Genomic DNA, 22,522 nt, shown 5'->3' on the forward strand with positions numbered 1-22,522 from the left:
TATCACATCAGCACAGCAAAGTGTAATTTATGAATAAGCATAAGCATTTTTTAAACACTAATCGTCATCTTCCTTAATTAGATTAGGCAAGGAGGTTAACGAAACATTAGCAATATATCATAAAGAATGAAATGGTACCATGTTGTAGAGATTGGAGATACTGAGTTTAACATGAAGATGTCGTTCCAATACTTCTTGAACAACAGCTTTCTCAGTGTCATCCCTTAATCTCTCTGCGAGAAGTAAATAGCCATCTTTAGCTAGGTCTTCATATGACTTCCCCTCAAAAAGTCTGTACCGATTTGCCCAGCGAAATAAATCCCGTGGTGTAATGAAACCATGTTTGCCAGCAAAGACTCTGCTGTTTTGTCGATGTGTTTGTAAATCTTTCATAACTTGAACCATTCGTGTGGCATAACTGCAGGCAATTGAACATCTCTGCTCCAAAATTGTGATTAGCTCATCTTCTGGGATTTCATCAACATGCACTTCAATAAAACGGTTGCGGAACGCCCGAGACAATATTTTACGTCCCCCATAGAGCACAGGTGGATTTTGAGTAGCAAAGAGCATAAAATTAGGGTGAGCAGGAATGGTCTCCTGAAGCTCTGGCACAAAGAGCTCCCTGTTGTCATCCAACAGCCGATTTAAAGCTTCCAAGACATCAGACGGTGCAAGATTTAGTTCATCCAACACAATCCAGTGTCCCTCACGTACAGCCTTCACCAAAGCACCCTCCTGAAATTGAAGCTTCCCATGGCTGTCAGTAACATATGTACCAAGATATTCTTGAAGATCAGTATGCTCGTGATTGTTGATACGGACAAATTCATGACCAGTTTGTGCTGCAAGAAACCTGACAAGGCTAGTTTTGCCACTTGATGTGGGACCTTGCAGGAGAACAGGGTATTTTTTAATGTAAACAGCACAGGCAAGGTTGACAATGTGCTCAGTGACACTGTTAGTTAACACATAGCTACGCAAAAAGTCGTCAGATTCAGAACCATTTAGTAGCTTAGGCTTTTCAACGAAGTAGTCAGCAAATGAAATTCTAGGTGGCACTCTTCCATCTAACAAAAGAGATACTATCAAGTTGTTGATGATTTTTGCACTTGGGGCATCCAGCATTGTAAGAAAGAACATACAGAAGCCATCATAAAGAGCTTTCTTGAAGCCAAATTTTCTCTCTGCGTTTTTAATATAACCTAATGAGCGAGAAAGAGACCTCAAACTAAATTGGGGCTTCTGATTAGCTCCATCCTGCAGCTTCTCCTCAGACTCCTTTTTCGCTGCTTTATAGAATCGAACAATGCTATCTGCAACTCCTTTAGCAGCATGCAGGCCATCCAGATATTTACTGACAAAAAGACGGAGATCATCATCATCAATAAGATCATCTACAAAGAATTCAGTAAATCGGCTCCTAAAGGTGTATGGCAGCTCTCTTTTCCCAGCATCAGTTGCTGGATTCATGCATGCAAACATCCGGAAACAAGGATGGCGCTCAATATAGTCCACATCACCCCTTTCAGCCAGGCACAATGTTCCACTCTCTCCATCCAGTACAGCGCCAATTCTCTGAAGAGTCTCCGGAGGTGCCAGGTTAACCTCATCAAGCAAAATCCAATGGCCATTTCTTAAAGCAGATACAAAAGCACCCTCCACAAATTGAAATGACATGCCAATTTCTGAACCAATTTGACTACAAGCGGCATTTAGCCTGGATGAAAAGGAGTCCCAGTCAGAAATAACTTGGGCAGGCAAGGGCCTTTTTCTCTTCGAACCACTGTTAGACCTAGAACTCCCATCAATTAGCTTCTGAGCTTTCTCAACACATTTTTCCAAAGCACGTAATAACTTCTTCCATTTTTTCTCCATTACATACACATCACAATGGCGAAGAATAGCTTCATTGTCCTGAAAAGGTTAAAAGTTTGGTAAATAAGAAGAAGATCAAGTCTTCAGGCTTCTACAGCTTATTTGGTGCAGTTAAATCACCCCTGTGCCAGCTGAAGTCTACAAAAGTAGACTATAATACCTGCTACATTTAATTTCTAGGGCTTATCTAATACTCCCTCCGATTCATATTATAAGACTTTCTAGCATTGTCCACATTCATATAGATGTTAATGAATCTAGCCACATATATATGTCTAGATTCATTAACATCTATATGAATATGGGTAATGCTAGAAAGTCTTATAATATGAAACGGAGGAAGTACGTAATAGAGTATTGAACTTCTAATCTACTGGAGTTACCCAATAAACTAGCTTTCAAGCTAACAGTAAATAAGGTCAAGCAGACACACCTTTCCAGAAAAACTTCGACAAAAAAGATCTTTGAACTCTATATAAAGAGGAAAGCATATTGATCGAGCATCTGCAGGCTTAAATCCACCGAGAAGATCAGAAATATCGCTTTGCTGGCTCAAGTTCTGAAAACACCAATAAAAAATATTAGCACATTATAAATGTCAAAGATTGTGAGAGAATGTGTAACCTGCAATATCACCACTGAACATTTTTGACATTCTACATTGGTCACACCAAAAGTGGGAACTCCTACCATGTTGCAACAAAAAACAAAAGGAAAAAAAAGGTTCCTTGACATTTATTCTAGCAGGCATCATGTTGCAAATGACCTACCCATCCTTAGACCTGCTCTCTGTCAATGCACCATGTACCTGATTCTACAAGGTAGTGATTGCAAGGGCTCAACTACTAGATAATGGAGTAAAGGAATTTAGGAGATTATGGCATTTATGTAATATTATTTTGTTTGCAGTGGCATAGAGGAAACAACCAAGTGAGGATAGAAAAACTCAATTAATAAATGGTTTCGCGGTGGTAAATATCTTGAGTAGGTTATGTAACTACTTGTCCGTACCACCACAGTAAGCGGCTGTTTAAGCCAGGAAGCAAGATTCTGCACAAGAGTAGTCTTCCCAGTGCCAGTTTCACCAACGAGAAGAACAGGCTCATTGAACTTTATTGAGCAGGCTACCCTCTCAAGAACTTCTAATGCACGCCGAATATCAGCAAAAGGCCCTTTCTGAATAAGCGCCTGCATATTTGAAGCACAGTATCAGTAAAGTAGCCCCAAAAGAAGTTCTGCAAATATGCACCAGATAAAGATCGGCTAATTACTGGTTTGTCGCTGCACTGCAGAGTAACTCTACCAACTTGCAAGTCAGTATGCCGAGCCTGTGTATTATGAATCATTAGTTCTACAAGGAGACAAATAAACAAGGTGTTGTATATAACAATAATAAACACATACCTGGATAATGGGCTTGTCAGAAGGACTTATGGTTTCTGCTCCATGGGGGACACAAAATAGTTTAGCAATTTCTCTTGCTACATATAGCCTTTTATCCAGAGATGACAAAGAGGAAGCAAAAATATCAACAGCCTGAATTGAAAAAGAAAAAGAGAAGGAGAAAAAGGTGCCTGAGAGCCTGGAAAACCAATGGCTGAATACAACTTCAAGGAAGTTACTTATCAATGTTCATGAACAATAAACCATCATTTCATCTAGGAAAATAGAACGACAATATTAATAATCATGTCTGGAAAATAGTTTGTTTTAATACAGGCCCTTACATTTGTGACAATAATGACAGTACACAACTTAGTCACTGTTCTGAAAAGGTGGACCCTGGGCAGACTAGGTGCCACACCCTGCCAGCGACCTAGCTCTAGAATATTAAAATAGTCCTCTAATGTTATGTAAAATTATTGTGAACTTTAAACCCTTTTTGGCTCCCAGGAATTAACAACCATACATGGGCTCAGAAATCAAACCAGAGGATCACTCTTTTAGTACTCCCTCCGTTTCAGGTTATAAGACTTTCTAGCATTGCCCACATTCATATAGATGTTAATGATCTAGAAACACATATATGTCTAGATTCATTAACATATATATGAATGTGGACAATGCTAGAAAGTCTTATAATATGAAACGGAGGAAGTATGTTAGGAAAGGTCCTTAAATCTAAATTTGAAAATGAAGAGCAATAACAAAATAGTTCACTTCCATAATGCTATGTTCCTAAAATCAGAATAATACTAATATTGCTATTCGTCAAAGCAGTCTTTTGATGGCATCAAGGCACAACTTTTGAGTTTTGACCATAAGTTTTTTTTTTTACAACATAGTGATATATCTCTGGAGAGATGATACCATTTAGGTTTTTATGACTAGACCAACCCGGATACAGAGTTTAAAATGATTGACTGCAGACTTTCCATGATGACAAGTTGTTGTGATCAAGGGAATATCAAACTATATCAAAAGGAAGAGAGAGCAAAAACCTCAAAATAAATTAATTTGCAACAACTAGATGACAATCCTAGGCCCTTGAAGTTGAGATCAACTCCACGTATTCTCTTGCACCATTTGAGCAGGTCCCTGGTAAATAAAAGTTGTGAAGGCCGTTCTTATGAATGGACAAATAAAGAATATATTTCAAGGTATATGCACCTTAAGGAAAATCTTTGCACGAGACATTCAGATGAACCTCCAGCTAAGTTGAGCCCACCAAACTGGTAAGATACCAGCAAATTGGCCTTTTCAAAGGTATCTACAATACATATAACTGGTTATTATACAATCACAACATAGCAAATAAAGTAATAGAAGAAGATTGCATCTACCAATGAGTTTAGCGGAGATAGACTCCAAGCTTGGATAGCACCCATGAATTATATCGATCATGTCTTTTCGGTTAGGTTCACCCACCATAACTTTTCTCCACAGAGCACTAAAGGTTAGTCTTCCTGGTTGAAGAAAGGACAAAAATTGATTGCAAATTAGCACAGGGCATTAATTTGGTCCTTATTGTGAGCTCGTGGAAATGTAGAAATGTTATTATGGACTGAAACATAATATGCATTAGTTATTCTGAAGCAAAAGGTGTAAATCAATAGTTCTATGCAATTTTCAAGTGCATAACTGCAAGTCATAACTTTATGGAACTATTGGACAAACCTTCCAGGGCATGTGAAACATCATTCTTTGAGGTGGTGACTGTAGCAAATAAACGAAAATTCTCAGCAACTTCAACTGCCTGCATTAGACATTCAAACTAGTAAAGACCTCCAGGTAGTTGGCATTTATGAAAATTATTGCAAATTATTTCTGAGGTTTGAAGATATAAAGAGAACCTAGAGAAATAGTTCACCTTTCAAATTATAATTATCTTAAACAAAATAAATAAATAAATAAATAAATAGGATATTTTCACCTCTGCATGACCAACCGAAAAAGAACTTGAACCTTCCAATAAAGGTAATAAGATTGACTGCACATCACTGGGTGCTTTGTCAATGTCTTCAAACACAATCCAGAAACCTTTGATAACAGCCTGCTCATCACAGTATGGTCAGAGAAATATATGAAAATAAAATCCAATAGTAGGATTATACTGTGAATAGCAGTCCCTACAGCACAGACCTGAGTAAGAGAACCAGGAGACCACTTGAATTCACCAGGTTTTTCTGTGCAAACGTAACTTCCTATTAAGGTCCTGCCATCCATTTGTTCATCCATGTGGATGAAGAGCACTGCAAATAAAAACATGCACAGAAGATTAGCAGCATTATTGGGGATAGCGTGATTAGTAAAGAAGGCCTAGAGGTATCCAAGATTTTGAACAAAGTAGAAAACATAAAAACATCGTCATTGAATCATCAATGCCAAACTGAGCTATTCAATAATAAAACAAGAATGACTCTGACATTATCATAGAAAACTTGTAAGTTGTTAAAACCAGATTGCGAATGCAACTTTCTCAGATCATATGCACAAACAGGCCCAATGAATCTTGCAACTAATTTTACATTTACTCAACTCCCTCATTTATGCTCTGAAGAAATGATAAGATCAGAGTTCAACCAACCTTTTATTCTGTTGTGGGAATATTCCAAATGTGTCACATTATAATTGGATTACATACTCTTTTTTATTCATCTAACGGCAATTTTTTTAACTTGCATAAAATACTTCTAGCAGAGTCCATAAACATATACCTCAATTTATATTGGTTATAAAATAGAAAGCATATACCTCGATTTCCACCAATCTGTGCAAGCTTGTTAATTAGTGCTGTTTTTCCAGCACCAACAGGACCATAGAGAAGTATGGGCCACTTCTGGTTAACTGCCATTAAAGCTACCTCGTAACTCTTTCTCAAAGTAGCAGTGAGCACAAATGGACTAACAGAGGGAACAATTGAAAATTAGTGTAAGCAAGATGAGTGCAGCGAGAAAAACAGAAAAATAGGGAAATAAAGGAATTTGTTCACACCATATATTACTTCCACTGCCATGCTGCCGTCCCACAGAAAACTCATGCCAATCTGGCAAAGAATCAGCCAAACAAGTGAGTCCATCTGCATCAGTTTTACAATCAACTTCTTCGGCTTGAAGATACAAAGAGGCTTTCTCCAAGGAAGTATCTGTGCAAAACTCCTTCCATCTAAAAGCATAACCAGCTATTATAAACTTATGTTGATCAACATCCAGGGGAAACAATACAAGAAAAGAAGCATTAGAAGGAACCTCAAGAAACATGTAAATGCTTCGTCTGCTCCTAGACCAAAACTTTCAACAGCCTCATCACTTGCTTTCAGAACCACCATGAGTATTTGTATAGCGCACCATCTTAAATCCAACACAACACTATAAAGTGAATCGTCAACTAAACTGTAGTCAGCAGTACTATATACAAGGTCTAAAAAGCAAGACCAGTCCCATTGTTCACAAAATACTCTTGGCTCCAATTCTAGAAACCGATATGATACTTGGGTGGCATCAAGCAACAAATGAAGTCCCTGAAAACAAATGAAATTAACTGTCAACAGTCAAATTATTAAGATCAACTGATGACCCAGTAAAAGTTGGAAAGTTGGAAATTATGGGATCCTATGAAAAACAGCAGATCAACACATAAGCAAGAGGATATGTGTCAATGGAAAGTTTACACAAAATAAAACCGTAGACAATCCAGAAGCCCCATCGACATAAAACTCCCAAACCAATGAAGAATATGCAGATATATGTACTTTATCATGTCGCAAATACTCTTCCTAAGAAAAATAGCATGTACCAATAATAATTTCTAAGTTTTAAGTACTTCACCAACGCCAAGTGCAAGATTAGCAGGAGTGCTTGCCAGTATTAAGGTGAGCAAGTTGCGATAGTGGAATGAATTATGATGTGCAAGCATTGGTCAGATAAACAGGATAAAAAAAACAAGGTTTCAAGAAAAGAAAAGAAAAGTAACCGTTGAAGATGCCGCGGGGGTGTGAAGAGAAAGAACTCTCATAACATTGTGCCAATGAATTTTCTCAAAAAGAAAAGATTTGAAACGTATGGGTATATCAGCAATGATTAACCTATTTGTAAAGATCAAGAACATACTAAGTTATGGTATCAAGGGGAAAAAGTTCAATAGGTGGATTACACTATTTAAAGAAAAATAATACGCCTCATCTTTTTTGTGTGTACATCAGTGAGTGGGTTGGAATACACCCCAGGGACTATTGCATTTCAAACAAGCTGTAGACTAGACATAAGTTTTGCAACAACTTAGGGGATAAGGCAAAGACATTTGCTTAACACATGAAAACGTACAACCTTGATTGGGATTTGTGACGGAACACCTCCAGAAAGAAACCTTTGGAATGGTGGTGGAGCAAACTTAAAGTAGTTTAGTAAATGCCTGCCACAAATAACAACAGACAGTTGTTAGATCACTGTTATATATATGGCATATTTCCACTTGCATGCTGTAGTTGCATAGAGAATCGTAAGTGAAATGGTCAAGAGATGAAAGAAATAGTAATAATTAGGTACAGTTTGATATAGAATTTATCTAAACTCCAAACCAAATGTGCACTCTAATTCATTATTTGTGAGCACGTGTAAAAAAAATGCTACTCGACAAAACAGACAAACCAGTACGTACAGGTTTTTGTTTCAATTCTTTGTCACTGATCCTGGTAGTGGCTTTTTAAATTACTCTTTCAGTACATGACATACTGAAGCATAAAATGAGTAAGCTCTAAACATAGATCAGCTGCTAGCTTAAGATACTGAGGGATTTTTTAAGTCCAAACACATGTTAGCTTCTTACTGATCCATAAAAATTGCCTGTTGCCTGTTTGAGGATTCCAGCTCACCAGAATTGCGAACACAGGAGAGCAAACTTAACCCTCCACAGGAGGCAAGGCTTTCCTTCAGTGCAGTCACTTGACAAATTAGACTTTTAACACAAACAGACCTGTTGTTCATTATGTCCCCAGTATGCATCGTCTTTATACTATAGATTGAGTACATTAGCTTTACCTTTTGACAAATGGGCTTTCGAGTGGTTATACATCACCTTAGAAAATGGAATAGGCACATAGCTCTCCACTCAGCTCGTTATTTACAAGTGCACAACTTTTAGTGCTTCGTGATGCCTGTTTGTTATGGGAACATATCCTATGCATACAAGCTTCCCGTGCACACCAACTAGCAAATGTCACAAAAAATTCTACAAAAAATTGGACATTTACTCCTAATAGTATTACACATATCTGCAAAGCTCATATTCAAATTCATTATGTTTTAGCCGTAACAAAAAAGTGAAAAAAACTGACAGTTTTAAGGGTCCATGTAGGTGTAATACTACTGGAAGTATGTGTACAATTTTTTCTATAATTTTCTGTGACATTTGCTAGTTGGTGTCCACGGAGTGTGCACGGGAAGCTTGTGTGCATAGGATATATTCCCATTTGTTACACGTGAAATTGTGATCGGGGGAAATATGGTGTTTGACTGTGTTGAACCAGACCATACATCCCATACGTGGCAGTGTTCATCAAAGATAACAAAGAGAAAGAGACGTGCAATGCTGCCCCAACAATCAAACAAGCTTAATCGACATAGCCCCAAACTTAGATGAACTCAAATTCAACTGGATTTTGTCAGTTGTCACAAATATTGGAACTACATAAAATCCATTTAAATTGACTACAGAGCATGAAGGCTCATCGATCATCATAGCCTATCAAGGCTTGGTGCCTAGAAGAAGGGGCATTTGTTCCGCACCAGATTGATGAATGACGAGTCCAATTCTGTACTAAATGCAGCTGCAAACACTGCCCGGAACTTAAATTCCACCTAACCATGGCACGAACAGCATACAGTAGGGGGGGAAGCGGCCGTCATTTTTACCGGAGCAGGTAGGGGGCGAGGTCGAGGGCCCGGGCGAGCGCGAGGCACGCGATCTCGTGCAGCCGCAGGCCCCTGCCCCTGGACAGGTAGAACTCCACGACCCGGAGGTCCCCTTCCCCCGCCTCCTCCCCCTCGCGGGCCGCGGGGTCGTCCGAGCGCAGGGCGGCTGCCCCCGCGGCGCGGAGCAGCCCGACGGCGCGGTCGAGGAGGGCCGGGGCGAGCGGGAGGAAGCAGCCGACGACGGGGACGGTGTACCGCGGGTGGAGCAGCGGCTCGGCGAGCGCCGCGGCGACGTCATCGCGGGAGGGCCCTCCACCGCCGGCGGTGGAGGCGAGCGCGAGGACGCGGGGGTCCGCGCGAAGGGCCGGGCACCGCGCGAGGAGGCGCGCGGCGGCCGCGGCGGCGGAGAAGCTGCCGTCGAGCGACATGGATGGCGGAGCCGCGGGGAGAGGGGAACGGTTGGGTTTTGTTGATGGGAGTGTATATATGGTGGGAAGGCGGCGGGTTTAGGGTTTTAGGGGGCGGCGGCGCGGCCGGTCGGGGTGTTGGGTCGGGCTCACTGCGTGGGTTCGTCGTTTCATCAGCAACCGACATGGTTGATCAAAATCAATCCGTGCATTTCTAAGATTGGACGGTTTTAGATCGTGTCGTGAAGGAAAAAGTTCTAGTATATTGCTTTTGGAAATTAGATGGACGATGTAGATTTTATAATTTGAATTGTCCTTGATAAAATAGTTAACAGATAATCGTAATTGAAATTTACAAATCCAATCTAAATCGGCAATACAAAATAGAAAGTTTTAAGTATATCTGAACTTATTATCATGCTAGTTGTTAGAACATCAGTAAGGGGACAGAGATAGGAATAGGGCAACTAGGGCGGTAGCCCTACTCCTGGTCCTAAATATTCATTGAAATTTTTTTTTAGAACTTCAAAAACTAGAAGATAAAGGCAAAATTATATAAATTCAACTGATTGAGCTTTAGGTTTGGAAAATTTTGGCTCCACCACTGGATAAGATGTATCGAGTAAAATATACCGTTCGCTTTAAGGGCATAGTGTAGAGAAAAATGAGACTTAAAGACAACGACAACTACATCATTTTCCTATTCTTTTGCTCATATCATCCCATGTTATTCCCCGTTAGCTCTTAGCCCCTACTCTCTTCTCTCCCATGCGTCAGATCCATCGTGAGTCGGTGAACCAATATCGATACATTGAGTCATTGAAGGAGTGCTGACACGGTGACACAGAATCCATCCAAGTTAGAACAATGGGAGAAAATAACATAAAACACTGAAGTGAGGTAAGACGCGGTCTACAAGGAGAAGCAGCAATGTGAAGGTATTTTTTGAGAGGAGAGACTCTTAATATTTGTGTTAGGTTATCTATTTGAATTTTTGGATTGGTGTGAATGGAATTTGAGCTTTTTATGAGTCATATTAGGCTACCTTTCCTCCTTCTCCTATCCATATCCTAATCACTATTAGTCACATAAATTAAGGCGTTACCTCGCTTATTGTTTAATTACCCCTATAAGGCAACAAAGGGGGTGTTTTTAATCATGTTACTTTGCCATCAATAGTGAGCGTCCTCATGCCACCTTAATATAACTTGTGTAGCTTCATCTACATCTCACCGCCCTTTCAATAAAGATAATCTAGTCACTCGATGAAAGCACGAGAGGAACATATTAATATGCAAAAGATGATACATACCTCGTCAATCTTGAGCTTACTATAGCCTAAAAAAACCCTTATGGTACTTTTCTATATCTATGGGTCATGTGTGTCTTCACCACGTTAAACAAGAAGCCAAGAAAGCTTATTCATAACATATAGCGACCAAATTCCAAGGCCAATAAATTCTCTATAATCCTTTCCTCCCAAACAATTTACACAAATCCACATCCCTCATGTAATTCGGGGTACTCTCGTCGACAATTACAAATCAGTACATTTTCTCACCGATCCACTAAGGACAAACCTCTATGATAAGTTTCAAACTAAAGTAATTCCTTCCTAATGTACCTGTCGGTGACATGGGACCGGGAGTATCATGACTAGAGGCTTGAGGCAGACACAATCGCCCACGTGGCCTGGCACCCTCGGGGGGCGTCGGGCCCGAGGGTGATGTGTTCGCCCTCCTCTTTGTCTCCCCGAGGGGGTCGGACCGCTCCCGCCTCGGCCCCGAGGGCCGAGGCGCCCCGACCCCTTGTGGGTTTTGCGCCGCGTGTATGGGTTAGGTGAGCGCAGCGGGGCTCACCTAACCGCATTTATTGCGGTTTGGGTGAGCACGTCACGCCACACGTAATGCAGTACAGCGCGCTCGTTTATCCGGTCTGTGACTGGTCACAGACCGGTCAGATTGCGGGTTAGGTGGCGACGGGCGGTCTGACGCACGCCTCGCCCCATCCCGTCAGGATGAGAGCCTCCAAGCACTCGTCCCTAGCCGGAGCCGGCGTGTTAGCTCCTGGGGGTGGCACGTTGGTCCTGGTCAGATATATGCCAGGCTTTATCCCAACCTTTATAAGCAAGACGTTTAATGAAGAAGGGCGAACATGCAGATTGCTAAACTGACACGTGGTGGACAAAGGTGACCGGTCTGTGACTGGTCTGACACTGGTTATGTCGCCAGAAGACAACCGTGTTCCCACGTTGCACCTGCTTCCGGCGGAGTGGAGGTAGGTATGGGCCGTCCCATCAGAAGGGTCACTCGGGCAGCAGCCGTTGCAAATCTCCGCCCATTTATGAAGAGATGACAGGGTGATCCCCGAGGTCAGACGAACGAGGACGCGTGGCCACACTCAAAAACAGGCAGTGTTTCAGCTTCCAAGAGAAGGCAAGCCAAGTTTTACTATAGATAGGATGGGCTCCCACCCAAAAAGAGAGAGAGGGAGAAGTGGTGCATGTGGTATCCCCTTGAGATATAAAAGGAGGACCTTGCCCACTTAAGAGAGGGGGCTGAAAGGGGGGATGATCTGGAGAGGGTTTTTAGAATAAGAGCTATCTGGCTCTCCAGCTCTTTGTAGCTTCTTCATACACAGATCCACCAGAACACAGGAGTAGGGTATTACGCTTCTCAGCGGCCCGAACCTGTATACATCGCCCGTGTCTTGTGCTTTTTCCATTCTCGCGAACCTTCCACACACAGACTAGGAGCTTAGAATCTCACCCAGGGCCCCCGGCCGAACCGGCAAAGGGGGGCCTGCGCGGTCTCCCGGTGAGGAGCCCCACGCTCCGTCATCTGGTGCACCAGGTAGGGGGTTCTGCGTGTGTTCTTCTAAGCTCTCGCACTCTTTCGTGTGCGCCAAGCTTTTCCTGTTCAGCCCAATGGCTGAACAAGCAAAGGCGCACAACCTCTCTCCGAGTGTTAGCGGTGACGACGGGGAGCCAAACCCACGCCGTCGAGCTCGTACTCCACCGCCCCCTCCACGCCAAAGTCCTAGGCGGGAGGAGGCGCTCGAGAGGGTAGAAGGATCTGCGACTTCGACATCCACGGGTGATGGAGAAGGACGGCGAGACGGGGAGCGTCGCCTCCTCGTCTACGGCGATGGCAGCACGCCCCAGGGCGCACTCCAGGCTGCGGGCGCGCTCCTGCGTCATCCGCCCGTCGTCCCCGATCCAGAGTCTCCAGCTCAGCGTTGGCTGGACGACGTGGCCAACTTGGTCATGACGGCGCAGCAGCGCCTAGGTGCCGGTGGGCGGTCCTCCGCCACCAAGGCCTCTGGCGCTGCTACCACCGGCTCCGTGTCGTCAAGACGGAGGGCGCGGCGAGCGGCGGCCGCTGTTCGCTATTCGGCCGCCACTCCTTCGTCAGCGACACCGACCCGGGAAGATTTGCGCGGGGGGCCGGATGCTCGTATTAGTATCGAGCGCCGGCGTAACCGCCGACGTGCTGCCCACGCAACGGAGGGCGCCTCCTCGTCCGGAGTGTCACCTCAACACGGACGCGGGGATCAGCCCTCCGTGCCCCTGGTTGGTGGTGTCGGCTGTAAAGCCTTTGTGGCGAGCCTTCGGAACGTCCGTTGGCCCCCAAGGTTCCGGCCCACCATCGCCGAAAAATATGACGGGAGCGTCAACCCCGCCGAGTTTCTCCAGGTCTACACGACCGGGATCGAGGCCGCCGGGGGTGACGACAGGGTCATGGTGAATTTCTTTCCCATGGCCCTGAAGGGACAGGCACGGGGTTGGCTAATGAACTTGCCACCCGCGTCCGTTCACTCTTGGAAGGATTTGTGCCAACAGTTCACCATGAACTTTCAAGTCACATATCCGCGCCCTGGTGAAGAAGCGGACTTACATGCAGTCCAGCGAAGGGATGATGAGTCACTTCGCTCATACATTCAGCGGTTCTGTCAAGTCCGCAACACCATACCATGCATCCCTGCACACGCGGTGATCTACGCGTTCAGGGGGGGTGTGCGGCACAACCGCATGCTCGAAAAGATCGCCTCCAAAGAGCCCCAGACTACCGTGGAGCTTTTTCAGCTCGCGGACCGAGTGGCTCGCAAGGAGGAGGCCTGGACTTGGAACCCCTCCGGTTCCGGTGTGGCAGCTTCGGCCGCCCCCGGGTCCGCCGCTCGGTCAGGGCGGCGGGACAGGAGGAGGAAGAAGAGGTCGGCCCATTCCGACGACGAGGGTCATGTCCTCGCCGTCGAAGGCGTTTCGCTGGCCACCCGAAAGGGGAGGCCTGCGAGCGACAAAAAGAAGGAAGCCGACGCTCCTTGACCTCGGCTACTTGGAAGAGCGAAGGTGGCGCGCGGCCCTTCGAGCCGCGCGCTACCAGCAGAGCCTGCGGCGCTACCATCAGCGCCACGTCCGGGCCCGATCACTCTGCGTCGACGACCTCGTCCTACGCCGTGTCCAAACGCGTGCTGGACTGAGCAAACTCTCACCAATGTGGGAGGGTCCGTATCGAGTGATCGGCGTCCCCCGGCCGGGCTCCGTTCGGCTGGCCACGGGTGACGGCACAGAGCTGCCTAACCCATGGAACATCGAACACCTTCGTCGCTTCTACCCCTAGTGGGGGTCGGGTGTCAGGTCTTGGGCTCGGGCCAACCCCGCACCCCCCCGGGGGTGCAGGGTTGGCCGGGGGCTTATCTTTTTTCTCTTCCGTATTTCAATAAAAGCATTTTCGATTTCCTAAAGGCTGTGTCTGTGCTTTTGTTTCCTTTTGAAGAATCTTGACTTGAAATAGGTCACTCGTGCTCAATCCTACCCTCGGGGGCTCGGGTCGGCTAAAATCGCCAAAAGGGGCCCAGAACCGAGCCGTGCCCCGGGACGTGGTGAACTCCGGGGGGGAATCGGCAAAAACCCACAATCGGGTCACCCATAACCCTCGGTCACCACGCTCCCGGCCTGACCAGTCTCGACATGTGGATCTCCCCAGGCACTAGCCTTTACCCGCGCCGTTTGAGGCTGGGACCTGGGCACGAGCCCTTGTTCAAGCCAAGACACAGAAGGACCGTGGCACAGACCATCCTCGTCTCATACACAGAACAAATGAAGTTGACACAAAAATTTCCTCTTTATTTGATTGCAGATTAAATCAGCCTATAACAAGAAGGGGGCCCGAAGGCCTCGAAAGAAGAAGGAAAAGCTATTAAGATTGGCGGAGGCCTGGGGGCTCACTCCGACGCGCCTGGGTAGCCGGCCTCGCCGTCGCTGTTGTCCGCAACGTCGTCACCGCACTCCTCGTCGGAGTTGAAGGCAAACGCGAGCCGAGGGACCGCTCATTATTGTCGGTCGGTTTTCCCTTGCTGATGCGCGCGATTTGCGACCGCCGGGATTCTGCCCGAAGAGAGAGAGAGCAGGGAGGAGAGGCCCCCGAGCCGAACGGCGGCCCAAGGCCCCCGACGGCCGGAGCTGGCCCTCCGCCTGCTTGTCCGACGGTGCCAGGCGCCCCCGACCCCCAGGATGGCCCCGAGGCCACTGCGGGAAGGCCGCGCCTGTCGCCCTCTGACCCCGAGGTCGTCGGCACAGAAGCCGAGTGCGCCCCGCGTGGCCTCTCGGATGGAGAGCGCCCTGGAGATGTGGCCCCTGACGAAGAAGATCGGCCCCGCCGAAAGGTGCAGCGGCCCGTCTACTTCGTTAGCGAGGCCCTCCGGGACGCTGAGACCCGATACCTTCAGGCCCAGAAGATGCTTTACGCTATCCTGATAACTTCGAGGAAGTTGCGCCATTATTTCCAGGCGCATCGGGTCACGGTGGTTACGTCTTATCCTCTCGGCCAAATCTTGTATAACCGAGAGGGTACTGGACGGGTGGTGAAATGGGCAATCGAACTCTCTGAATTCGATTTGCGCTTTGAACCAAGCCACGCGATCAAGAGCCAGGCCCTCGCCGACTTTGTGGTGGAGTGGACCCCAGCTCCCGAGCTCGTCTCCGCCCCCGAGGCCAGCTCGAGCCCATCGCAGCTGCCTCACACCGCCCTCTGGGTGATGTAGTTCGACGGCACCTGTAGGAACCGGCCCCACCTGTCACCAGGCCTTAGAAGTGGCGTTACGCCCGACCGCTTCCCTCGGGGAGGGCGATCGCCCTGGCATAACGCCGGGGGCTACTGTCGGTGACATGGGACCGGGAGTATCATGACTAGAGGCTTGAGGCAGACACAATCGCCCACGTGGCCTGGCACCCTCGGGGGGCGTCGGGCCCGAGGGTGATGTGTTCGCCCTCCTCTTTGTCTCCCCGAGGGGGTCGGACCGCTCCCGCCTCGGCCCCGAGGGCCGAGGCGCCCCGACCCCTTGTGGGTTTTGCGCCGCGTGTATGGGTTAGGTGAGCGCAGCGGGGCTCACCTAACCGCATTTATTGCGGTTTGGGTGAGCACGTCACGCCACACGTAATGCAGTACAGCGCGCTCGTTTATCCGGTCTGTGACTGGTCACAGACCGGTCAGATTGCGGGTTAGGTGGCGACGGGCGGTCTGACGCACGCCTCGCCCCATCCCGTCAGGATGAGAGCCTCCAAGCACTCGTCCCTAGCCGGAGCCGGCGTGTTAGCTCCTGGGGGTGGCACGTTGGTCCTGGTCAGATATATGCCAGGCTTTATCCCAACCTTTATAAGCAAGACGTTTAATGAAGAAGGGCGAACATGCAGATTGCTAAACTGACACGTGGTGGACAAAGGTGACCGGTCTGTGACTGGTCTGACACTGGTTATGTCGCCGGAAGACAACCGTGTTCCCACGTTGCACCTGCTTCCGGCGGAGTGGAGGTAGGTATGGGCCGTCCCATCAGAAGGGTCACTCGGGCAGCAGCCGTTGCAAATCTCCGCCCATTTATGAAGAGATGACAGGGTGATCCCCGAGGTCAGACGAACGAGGACGCGTGGCCACACTCAAAAACAGGCAGTGTTTCAGCTTCCAAGAGAAGGCAAGCCAAGTTTTACTATAGATAGGATGGGCTCCCACCCAAAAAGAGAGAGAGGGAGAAGTGGTGCATGTGGTATCCCCTTGAGATATAAAAGGAGGACCTTGCCCACTTAAGAGAGGGGGCTGAAAGGGGGGATGATCTGGAGAGGGTTTTTAGAATAAGAGCTATCTGGCTCTCCAGCTCTTTGTAGCTTCTTCATACACAGATCCACCAGAACACAGGAGTAGGGTATTACGCTTCTCAGCGGCCCGAACCTGTATACATCGCCCGTGTCTTGTGCTTTTTCCATTCTCGCGAACCTTCCACACACAGACTAGGAGCTTAGAATCTCACCCAGGGCCCCCGGCCGAACCGGCAAAGGGGGGCCTGCGCGGTCTCCCGGTGAGGAGCCCCACGCTCCGTCAGTACCCAATGTCTCTCAATACATACGCACATCTTATTTCCACCCCACGCATCAACCGCTAGCTCGTGCTAATCCTTAATGTTAGGGAGGTCTTATTCTAAAAGGGATAATTCGTGAATATCTGCACACCATGAGCACGCGCAAAACACCCGTACTTACATCTAGTACCGGACGATTTTTATTTATGGGCAATTTTGTACATCAAATGAAAGTTTATATACTACCAAATTTCGATTTGGATCTGAATGTTTTTTTAAAATGTTTCCATATCAAAAGTTTCTATATACAAATTTATATGCCTGCGATAGCACCTCATGGGGGCTAGGCGCACCTAGGGGTTGTTTGGTTCACTCCCAAACATTGCCAAACCTCCATGCTAAACATAGCCAAATTTGTGGCTTATAAATTGATGGCCACACCTTAGGCAACTTTTGGCTAAAAGATGAGTGTATGACATGTGGGCCTTTGAATTGAAAAACTTTGGCATGCCACAACTTTGGAAGTGAAACAAACAAGTATCCTAGAAAATGTGGCAAAGTTTGGCAAAGTGAGGGAGTGAACCAAACAGCCCCCTAGACCAGACTTAACATATTTGAGCGCCTTGACACGTGAACATTCGCACATTTGACCTTCCCAATCTCGATCTGTATACCCATGGCTCAGTATGAGGTAGAACAATGCAACTTAGTAGCATTTAATTAACCCAAGGTCTGAAATAGACCAGCTAAAATTTTTTCTTCCTTCCGTGGGGGATCCAAATTAGACCTTATGTAAGCTTTTGTTAGCAACTGCAATTAGGCCCATGGGCTGTACCCATCCTCTTACCCGGATAAGTAAAACAGTGAGGGGCTCTCTCACCCGGAGAAATTCTCGAATAAACCCCTCACCACGGCGGCGCCGCTTCCGCAACTCTCCTCCTCTCGCCGCCGCCGCCGCCGCCGCCCGCCGCCCGCCGGAGCCCGAAGCCGGGCATGACGACGCGCATCGCGCCCGGCGTGGGCGCCAACCTGCTCGGGCAGCACTCGGCGGAGCGGAACCAGGACGCCACCACCTACGTCGGCAACCTCGACCCCCAGGTTAGGGTTCCTCCCCCTTCTTGCTCCTCCCATCTGTCGCCGTAGCTGTAGATGTGTTCCTGAAGCCTCCACAGGGAGGGGCTTGTAGCGCCCATGGCTCTGTGGGCGTTCGGTTGGTGGGGGTTTGTGTCGTCCTGTCGCCACGAGCAAAGCCTGAAGTGGAAATTGTGCCGATGTTGTTGTGAGTTCCGTTGGTACTTGATGGATTAACGATTTGTTGAGCCCGTTGAGTTAATTGGTCGTTGTTCCGTGGCGAAGGTGCGTGTCCATCGTTGATTTGTTCAGCTCATTGAGTTAATTTGTCACTTTTCGACGACGAAGGTGTGTGCCCATGTAGCTAGATTTGCGTTCGAATAAGCTTAAATGAAGTGTTGGCAGTTAATTTCCATGTCGGCTGTGAGTTTGGAAAGCATTGTACATGAAAGAATCGTGGTTGGATGAACTGTGCAGATTCTCCTAGGTGGTCTGTTTATAAACTATCGTGCATGATATAGCAGCATAGTTGGTGGAACTGTTCGGAATCTCCTAGTTGGTCTGCTTATATGTCCTAAAATCTGAAAGAAATACTTGTAGTCCTAGTTGGTCTGCTTATATGTCCTAGAATCTGACAGAAATACTTGTAAATTGCTTGCCAAGTTAGTGTATGATATTTAAGGAGACGGCATGTTTCCATGTTGAATTATGTTAGTTTTGGACTTTATTATTGTAGGAAACATCTGATAGCTACCATTCTTTGCCCTCCCTGCAGGAAATTATGAACACTTTATCTATGTGATTATAGATTAACGCAACCACTAAATCAATTGTCTTCTATCAATTAACAAAGTATTATACTTGCTAAATGATTTTATCTTTTGTGTACAAAAAACATATTGGTCTTACCTTTCGTGTGTAAGATAATATATGATCCCTTTGGAAATCTTATTTCCATGCGCTCACGCTGATAATTCTACCGGTATTTTACAGGTTTCGGAGGAGTTACTATGGGAATTATTTGTGCAAGCAGGCCCTGTTGGTAAGTATCAGTTTGTTCCTTGATAGTTTGACTGATTTTGCTCGGAAGTATCTTTCAGCATTATGTTTCTGTTTTATGTGCTGTTTGTGACTTATCGCCTCCCTGTGCCAGTGTGCCACACATCATGGATTTACTATTATGGAGACTGATTAATGGAGTTCCTTTTTGTCAATTTGTAGTTAATGTCTATGTCCCCAAAGACAGAGTAACAAATCTACACCAGGGCTATGGATTTGTAGAATTCAGAAGTGAAGAAGATGCAGATTATGTAAGTCTATCTTGGGTGAAGGCAAATAGTACTTTTCTACTGTACACTTTCAATATCCATTCAATATAGCTTTTCTGTTTCTTATCTATTTATTTTTTTAGGCTATTAAGATTTTGAATATGATCAAGCTATATGGAAAACCAATAAGAGTAAACAAGGTAAGTACCTCTTTTATAATCTCCTCTGCCTCTTTTCAGTACTTCTCTCTTGTATTTCTAGCCAAGGGTGCTCGTGGGTCCCTTGAACTGCTGAATTTGCTGAATTTTATGACAGATGGTTGATAGTTTAATATTACTATATTAGTGTATGAGTTTAGATGATTCTTCCTCAAAACATCAACTGAACAGATACTCTGATTTGTTAGTGCGTGCGATGATTTTTTCAGAAACTAATATTATTCTGAAATGAACATCTGGGTTCATTCAACTTAATACTGTCACATTGTGGTTTAGTAGACTTTATTTGCAGGGATCTGTAGTTTACGTTCAATTCTATTGATTTTTTTTTCAGTATACTGCTTCTAAAACTTTCTTTATTATATCTAAACATTTTCGAAATATAGGATTTAAATATCACATGGTAACATGATTATCTTTTCTTATTCCAGGCTTCACAAGACAAGAAGAGCCTTGATGTAGGGGCAAATCTTTTTATTGGCAATCTCGATCCGGTAAAAACTTGTGGTCTAGCTTTTCTTTATCAGCTCGTTTGCATGCGAAGAGTGGCTAATGGCTTTGTGTTCTGTGTTCAGGATGTTGACGAAAAGCTCCTGTACGATACCTTCAGTGCGTTTGGAGTGATTGTGACTAATCCCAAGGTATCATTCAAGAAAACCTTTTACTGCATTTGTCCGCTTATGTAATCTGTTCTGTGCACACTAGGCTTTAGACACTTGCATCAAGATTACTTCTCTTATGATCTATAGCTATGCAGTAATCTGACTTGTGAGCATTCCTCCATTGAGAAGTCAAGAAGCAAGCTTGAACAACCTCTTGAGTGGTGCTTAAGATAACCTGATATTCCTAATGTGTTCATCATAGTTCACCTGATATTCCTAATGTGTTCATCATAGTTCAGCTAAATTCTAATGGACCTTGCTTCAGCAGAGTTTTTGCATAACAGTATTTAGTTCCAAATTGGCAAATTGCTAGGAGCTTATCAGCTCAGGGCATTATTCATATTAATTCTTATCATGATAATATTACAGATATTTGATATGTTAGAATCTTCTGTTCTCTTTTCAATTGCCATGCTGCACAGGATGTGTTCTTAGTCCCATAGCATCAATCTATCTTGCCAAGTACCACGTCTGCTTCAATCAGATAAATTAATTATCTGATTTTAACATGTACTACTTCAATCGTTTACCATGCAGTGTTAATAGTGTATTTCCAGTGTTGGCATACAGTAATTTGCTTTGATTTTTTTTATTTATCTTTATAGATAATGCGAGATCCTGAAACTGGAAATTCACGAGGCTTTGGCTTTGTGAGCTATGACTCCTTTGAATCATCTGATCAAGCTATAGAGGTAACACAATTGCCACAATAAGTTCTATATTTTGTTTCTTCCATTTATTGAATGTGTTTCACCTTATGTGCCACAATTTTCCAGGCAATGAACAACCAACATCTATGTAACCGGCCAATTACTGTCTCTTATGCCTACAAGAAAGACACAAAAGGAGAACGCCATGGCACACCTGCAGGTATTGTGTTTTCTTTTTTCTTTTTCCCATCTATTTGTGTTCCTTGCCCTCTCAGACACACCGATGTGAATATTCACTTGAATATCTTGAATTGACTCTCTGTTGCCTACTTGGTTGTTCCATATATCCATGCCAACTTTCTGTTCTTGATTCTGAAATGATAAATTTCCCGACATTTTCCATCTTTGTGCCTTGGAAATGCTAGGGTTGAGTTTGATGAGGAGTTCTTTTGTGGAGTTGAATCTTTTGTGCTGGCATATTTAACCCTGTTTAGTGTTCAATTATTAGACGTTGAAGGTTCACAAAGATGTTATATAATTTCTTGGATTATCTTATTTTATTTTGAGTATCCATAGATTGGATCTTGATATAACATGTTACAGCTATTACTAGACCCATCTAATTTGTCATATGGAAAACGATTTTCATTCTTTTCACTTATTCACCATTGCCGTTCATTCAATTGTCCATTGAAATTCTGAATTCTGACTACATTGCGGTTTACTAAAGTTTTGTTCCAACATATTGTTACAATCATAATGATTGATATATTCTTGTGTTGACAGAGAGGTTGCTAGCAGCAAATAACCCTGGTTCTCAGAAGAATAGGCCACACACTATGTTTGCAAGTGGCCCGCCTACGCAAGGGCTTGCAAATGGTGCACCTGTGCCTCGACCTTTTTCCAATGGGGCAGTGCCACCTCAGATTCAACATGTTCGACCGCCGCCACCTCCTATGCAACAATTCCCTCCAATGCAGATGAATGGTCAGCCTGTTTGGCCTCCGCAGAATACACAGCTACCACCCCACATGCCACCTCAAATGCATTACAGGCCTGCAGTGAGACCACCTCCACCAAACATGATGCCACCCCCTCCTCTTGGCATGGTAAGGCCTCCGCCGCCTCCTTCCAGTATGCCAGCTCCACCTATGTGGAGGCCACCCCCACCCCCACAACAAGCTGGTGGTATGCCACCACCTCCTATGTCCATGCCACCGCCGCCACCACCACCTTCTGGTTAAACATATGCTGGTGAAGGTTCCATACCATATGGCACATTGTAGCTGTAGACTGAGAATGTTGGTACCTTTCTTATATTTCCATGTAACTTGCAAACACTAGGAGAGGATCAGAATTCAGTGAGTTTAGCTGACACTGATACAAATTCTCGAGGTTAACTGTATTTTGTTGGAAATACATGAATTTTGTGGTTAACTGTATTTTTGTGATTTCAGCTGCTGTTTATTAAGCTTAGTGATATGGTAGTTTTGTTTGCAGTTCTACTACCTGCGGCTCTTCAATCATCGCCATTCTCGAAAGCTGGAGCAGTTTGCTAGAGCCCAAGTCGGCTCTGTCTGGGTTGGTTTAGGCTCAATACTCAAGCCCAGCAGCGGACCACATTCCCAGATCTAAATCAGTGCATATAAAAGCCCATACAAAAAATTGGCCA

The 22,522-nt window shown here is 45.3% G+C and overlaps 2 protein-coding genes across 3 annotated transcripts in view; one reads left to right on the top strand and one right to left on the bottom strand.

Annotated features, from left to right (window-relative positions):
* The window catches only part of LOC4348797 (midasin), a 32,384-nt gene extending 22,700 nt beyond the window's left edge, over positions 1–9,684 (bottom strand). For both annotated transcript variants that reach the window (XM_015758650.3, XM_015758649.3), the window contains exons 1-16: positions 9,228–9,684; positions 7,644–7,728; positions 6,567–6,838; positions 6,313–6,483; positions 6,073–6,221; positions 5,461–5,570; positions 5,252–5,371; positions 4,996–5,074; positions 4,662–4,784; positions 4,489–4,588; positions 4,320–4,416; positions 3,283–3,414; positions 3,150–3,206; positions 2,890–3,066; positions 2,312–2,437; positions 139–1,917 (exon numbers count right to left, since the gene is read on the bottom strand). In XM_015758650.3, the coding sequence (XP_015614136.1) occupies positions 139–1,917; positions 2,312–2,437; positions 2,890–3,066; positions 3,150–3,206; positions 3,283–3,414; positions 4,320–4,416; positions 4,489–4,588; positions 4,662–4,784; positions 4,996–5,074; positions 5,252–5,371; positions 5,461–5,570; positions 6,073–6,221; positions 6,313–6,483; positions 6,567–6,838; positions 7,644–7,728; positions 9,228–9,655 (4,005 nt within the window). In that variant the 5' untranslated portion in view covers positions 9,656–9,684. The remainder of the gene's footprint in view (positions 1–138; positions 1,918–2,311; positions 2,438–2,889; positions 3,067–3,149; positions 3,207–3,282; positions 3,415–4,319; positions 4,417–4,488; positions 4,589–4,661; positions 4,785–4,995; positions 5,075–5,251; positions 5,372–5,460; positions 5,571–6,072; positions 6,222–6,312; positions 6,484–6,566; positions 6,839–7,643; positions 7,729–9,227) is intronic.
* Positions 9,685–17,863: 8,179 nt separating this feature from the next.
* Positions 17,864–22,292, top strand: LOC4348798 (uncharacterized). Its single transcript, XM_015759305.3, has 9 exons — positions 17,864–18,079; positions 19,046–19,094; positions 19,274–19,362; positions 19,464–19,520; positions 19,970–20,032; positions 20,114–20,179; positions 20,806–20,892; positions 20,977–21,070; positions 21,637–22,292. The coding sequence occupies exons 1-9, from the start codon at positions 17,975–17,977 to the stop codon at positions 22,092–22,094; spliced, it is 1,068 nt and encodes a 355-aa protein (XP_015614791.1). The 5' UTR covers positions 17,864–17,974; the 3' UTR covers positions 22,095–22,292.
* Positions 22,293–22,522: the final 230 nt, after the last annotated feature.

The sequence above is a fragment of the Oryza sativa genome, chromosome 10 (assembly GCF_034140825.1).
Source record: "Oryza sativa Japonica Group chromosome 10, ASM3414082v1".
Classification (NCBI taxonomy): domain Eukaryota; kingdom Viridiplantae; phylum Streptophyta; class Magnoliopsida; order Poales; family Poaceae; genus Oryza; species Oryza sativa.

Bases quoted from the DNA above. Each gene is read 5' to 3' on its own strand.
- LOC4348798 (XM_015759305.3), top strand. From the start codon at position 17,975: ATGACGACGCGCATCGCGCCCGGCGTGGGCGCCAACCTGCTCGGGCAG. The intron at 18,080-19,045 runs GTTAGGGTTCCT...GGTATTTTACAG, and splicing joins TCGGCAACCTCGACCCCCAG to GTTTCGGAGGAGTTACTATG. The intron at 20,893-20,976 runs GTAACACAATTG...ACAATTTTCCAG, and splicing joins CATCTGATCAAGCTATAGAG to GCAATGAACAACCAACATCT.